Here is a 5,108-nt window from a genome sequence, read left to right as displayed (position 1 = left end):
TAATGAATAAATTAAGCCATGCCCCCCCAAAAAAATGTTTTAAGAATTTTCTTGAGCTCATGTAGGTTGGCTTCTGTCTTTCCTCCTTATTGAGAGAAAATACCCAACACAAGTTAAGGGTGGAAAGGTTTAGCTCACAGTTTGTAGAGGTGTCAGTTCATAATTGCCTGGCTCCAAGGCAAGGTGGCATGGCAGAGGGGCACTGCAGAGGAAAAACAGTTGATGGCGTGCAGAAGACAGCAAAAGTTAGGAAGAAAAAAAGTCCTTTTCTGTATCCAGGCTACCTACCCTTAGGGCAGACAGCACTCACACTCTTAATCCCAGCACACTTACTGTAGCACTGCACCGTGAATTAGTCCCAGCATCACACACATTAGATTCAGACACCTTAGAAAAGCCCCACCTATGAGCATATGACACTTCTGGGGTGATACCTAGATAAAAGCCATAACATTTCCATTTCTTGTGATGCTTGATTCTGGTGAAGTCATACTTTGGTGAGCATTTACATGGGATACAAGTATTTTTACAACATTCACCCGTATGGAGAGGTCTATCCACATACCTCTTCCCCAAATACCTTTGACGCTAATTTTCCAGTCATGTTCCTTCCCAGTTCCTTAATCATGCAATCAGTATAGCCCATGAATCAGTATACAGTCACACATCTGGCCATTTCTTCCAGGCCAAATGTACTACCAGGTGCACTGCCTGAAGTTCTGTGCTCTGGAAAGATTTTCCTTCACCACTGTCCAGGGATGTCCTGGAAAGGGCTGTAATGCTGCAGCTGTCCACTTACAGGTCATGCCTGCATAATGTGCAGAACCATCCATAAACCAGGCCCTAGCTTCCCTTTCCTCTCACAGTTGGTCATATGGTACATCCCATGATGACGTAGGTGCATGCTGGGAAACAAGGCCGTGTTACTGAAGTGGGACACATGGGCATCTGGGCAACTTCATGATCTTGTACCCTCTAGACCTACTCTGGCTCAATCACATATATATCATTTGCACTTAATAATAGACTGCTGTGATATAACCCTGCTCATGATAGGTAACTCAGGTTGCATGGTAACCTGGTATTCCATAGTCATGCATTCAGTTTCCACTAAGACTCAGTAGCAGGCCAAGAACTGTTAAAACAAGAGTAGTTGTTTGCAGATGATGGCGAGCCTTGCTCCAAAATCCTAAAGGTCACTGTTGTGATTCACCTATGGGGACCTGCTAGAGACTCCAAACAGCATCTCTATCTGCCCCTGCCACTTCAAGCACCATTAGATCTGCTGGATCATATGGTCCTAGTGGCAAAACAGCCTTCACAGCAGCCTGGACCTCTTGGCAGAGACTTGTTCTGGGCCCCACTCAACTAGCAGCTTTGAGTCGCTTGGTAAATGGCCCAGAGTAAAACTCCTGAGAATTGTGTTGCCTTCAAAATCCAAACAGGCCTACTAGGCATTGTGCCTCTTTTTTCATTGTAGGGAGAGCCAGATACAACAATTTATCTTTTACCTTAGAAGTGATGTATCTATATGACCCACAGCACTGGACAAGGAATTTCACTGAGGTAGAAGGACCTTGAATTTTAGTTGCATTGATCTCCCATCCTCTGGTTCTCAAATGCTTTAGTAACAAATCCAGAGTGGTTGCTACCTCCTGTGCACTAGGTCCAATCAGCATATCATCAATATAATGGACTGATGTGATACCTTGTGGGAGAGAAAGGTGATCAAGATCCCTATGAACTAAGTTGTGACACAGGGCTGAAAACAGAAAAGTTAAGGTGTATTGCTGGCCTTGCCATCTGAAAGCACGTTGTTTCTGATGGGTCTTATGAATAGATGTGGAGAAGGCATTTGCCAAATCAACAGCTGCATTCTAAGTATCAGGAGATATGTTAAACTGCACAAGCAAGGGTACATCTGGTACAGCAACTGCAACTGGAGTCGCCACTTGATTCAGTTTATGGTAATTACCATCATTCTCCAAGATTCATCTCTTCTGCACAGGCCAAATGGGAGAATTAAATGGGGATGTTTTGAGGACCATAACCTCCAGCATCCTTCAAGTCCTTGATAGTCTGTGCAATCCTTCCAGGAACAATGTTCTTGGTTTACTATTTTATCAGGCAAAGGCAACTCTAATGGCTTGCATTTCGCCTTTCCAACTACAATAGCCTTCACACTACAGGTTAAAGAGCCAATGTGAGGATTCTCTTTTCCGAGTACTAAGTATATCTATGTCAACTATGCCTTTTGGAACAGGGGGAATGACTACAGGATGGATTCAAGAACCCACTAGATGGAGTCAGACCTCTGTTAAATTCCATCGATTGTCTAACCTCCTTAGGCCCTACACTTATTGGAGAGCCACAGTGATGTTTTGGATCCCCAGTGTCCAGTAGTACCTTCAATGTCTGATTATTTCCCTTCCCCAATGTACAGTCAATCAAGAAAAAGCCCTTAGGTCCTTTGGGGGAAAGATGGAGGAAAGATTGATTGTATACATTTTTGGTGCACAAGGCTCACCCAAGGGGTGAGTTCAAAGAGAACTCAGCCTCCCTCATTCAAGGGGTTCTGGATCTATAAACTGGCTCAAATCCAGGAACTGCTTGAGGGTCTGAGATTCCCTTCTACTACAATTTTAAGTAGCTTTCTGTTCATTTGCCCTAAATTTTTAAAAATTATATAAATCCAGTAAAAATTCTGTAGGCTTTATTTCAATTTTGGGAACACCACGACTTATCAGTCAATGTGATAGGTCTACACACGTCAGAGCATTCTGATCATTGTTTTGCTTCTGCTGTCTATTTATGGTGAGTGTGCGCACCCTGCCTTTGGTGATTAAGTGCTTCCACTTGATCTGTGACATGCTAACAAACCCTTAAATTTCCCATTTGAGTGACCATGATCCCCACTATAAGATCTAGCATACAGAGAAGAGCAATAACAGAGCTCTTCAAGGATGCCGCTGCTCCCCTCACAAATCTATTTCTCAAGGTGTTAGTGAACGGTACATTTTCTAGATCATCCCAGTGTAGTGGATTAGGTTTAACATGGCAAATCCACTCAAGCATTGCCTTTTCCCTAAGCCTTTGAATCACCTCATCAATAGTAAGCCATGGAATATCAGGCATCACTGACTCATTCACAGTGGGCCATCTTTTGATTCAGACTTCTGCCAACTGGGCAAATGAACTATTAACACCTTTATTTACTCTGCAAGTTGCATCATTAAATTCAGAATTCCTTCTTAATGGGCCCATATCAACAAACTTGGCCTGATTCAGCTATATATTTTTGCCACCACTGTCCCACAAACATTTATAAAGAGAGTAAATTTTTAAAAATAATGCAAAGCAACCAGATTTTGGTGATTGAATTTAGTTATTTACTCATCCAGAATTGTAGTTTTCTCCACATCCTTTAATTATAAAAATCTCCCTTCTACCAAATTATTATTCATCACAGTCATGGTTTAATTAACTGCAGGGAGAATTAAAAGCAGTATGACTTCCCCAGCCAAGTGGTTACAGTTTGCTATATCAAGGCATAATCATATGCCACCTTCCCACCTGCTTCTTTTACATTAACTAAATATACCTCCCCAAATGTCACATCATAATCAAAATTGTGATGAATTAACTCTCCTTGCTTAGGAAATCACATTCTTTGAAAAGTCTAGGATGAAATAAGATGTTTTAAAACACCTCAAAAACCTAGCTTATTTTAAAAACACAATACAATCAAAATTTATTGCCCTGATAACTAAACATTTCTTGGTTTTCATAAATATATTCACAGAAATTAAGCTGGTGGTTATGAATCACCAGGCAGCAACAGACAATATACATAATTATATGACAAGTTCATCCAAAATATTTTAAAATAAACTAAAAATTGCAATATAAAAATAAAACTAATACTGTTAGCATAATCTTCTGAGTCTGTAGGGTCAATCTTGTGTCAAGTTGATTACAAAGTTTTTTTCTATAATGTCCTTCAAAAAGAGCTGTTCTGCAGTCACATTGTGATATGCATTCTGAAGAAGAAAAATAAAATAAGATTACCATCCCTCTGTTCCAATCTCAGAATATTAACAGCAACAGAATATTCTGTACCTTAAAAGTGCCATACTAACCTCAAACGTTGTCACATGAATATTGTTACCTTCCTACTCTCTGTCTTATTATTCTTGTGTGACAGCTTTCTCTAAAGCCTACTCCATCCTCTTAAACTGCCATTAAAAGGCTTCTTCAGGCATCTTGAATTGTGGTATAAATCAAAAGACTAAAATTTTAAGTCAGAATGGAATTTTTATAAAAGCAGCACCTGGAACTCATTTTTAAAAAATAAATTGACTTGGAGATGAGAAACTACTATAAGGCATGGTTCAGCTTAAGAGATGTGTTTTAAAAATTTGGGGGCCAGAGGTACAGCTCAATGGCAGAGCTTGTGCAAGGCCCTGGCTTAGATCCCCAGCACCATAAAAATAATTTTGTTCTACTGATGGAGACCCTATGTTTTCTCAGGAAGTTGCTTTAGTATTCTACTCTTTATGTGACTCTTGAAATACTACAAGCACTACAGGAAAAATTAGAGCTGAGAATAGGTGAGCCTTTCAAGGCATTCAATTCTTGAACTATTCAAGTAGTATGTGTCTTACATCAAGGGGGAAGAAGAAGGTTAGAGGGACAAAAGACACTGTTAAAATCCAGCCTGAATAATACCACTTCTCAGTTTATGCAGTATTTTGGGATTATGTAAAGGGACTGATTTCATGAAATGTAGTCATATATTTTACAGCAAATCATTTATAGTAATTAAAAAATAGGAAACTCCTTTGCATTCATTCAAAATCCTCAGGTTCACATTTACCAGTATTGATCACTATTCAAGAGAAACATGACCCAGTGAAAAGGTCTGCAAAGCTTTCACAGACAAAGATTGTTTTATGGGGTTACTCTGTCCTAGACCACTGGTGGCAAACCTATAGCATGCGTGGTACAGCTGGCTATTATCATTGAAAGCTAAAGGTTTGCCATCACTGTTCTAGACTATCTTGTCTATATAACTAAAAAAAAAACTATAAATTTAAAAAAAAAATATA

The 5,108-nt window shown here is 39.7% G+C and overlaps 1 protein-coding gene across 6 annotated transcripts in view; it reads right to left on the bottom strand.

Moving 5' to 3' along the window:
* Window positions 1-3,505: 3,505 nt before the first annotated feature.
* The window catches only part of St3gal6 (ST3 beta-galactoside alpha-2,3-sialyltransferase 6), a 57,379-nt gene continuing 55,776 nt past the window's right edge, over window positions 3,506-5,108 (bottom strand). For all 6 annotated transcript variants that reach the window (XM_019209845.2, XM_019209846.2, XM_019209847.2 and 3 more), the window contains one exon: window positions 3,506-4,040. In XM_019209845.2, the coding sequence (XP_019065390.1) occupies window positions 3,954-4,040 (87 nt within the window). In that variant the 3' untranslated portion in view covers window positions 3,506-3,953. The remainder of the gene's footprint in view (window positions 4,041-5,108) is intronic.

Source organism: Fukomys damarensis, unplaced genomic scaffold (genome assembly GCF_012274545.1).
Source record: "Fukomys damarensis isolate Sample0158 unplaced genomic scaffold, DMR_v1.0_HiC HiC_scaffold_24, whole genome shotgun sequence".
Lineage (NCBI taxonomy): Eukaryota > Metazoa > Chordata > Mammalia > Rodentia > Bathyergidae > Fukomys > Fukomys damarensis.
This window is presented reverse-complemented; position numbering and strand designations above follow the sequence as displayed.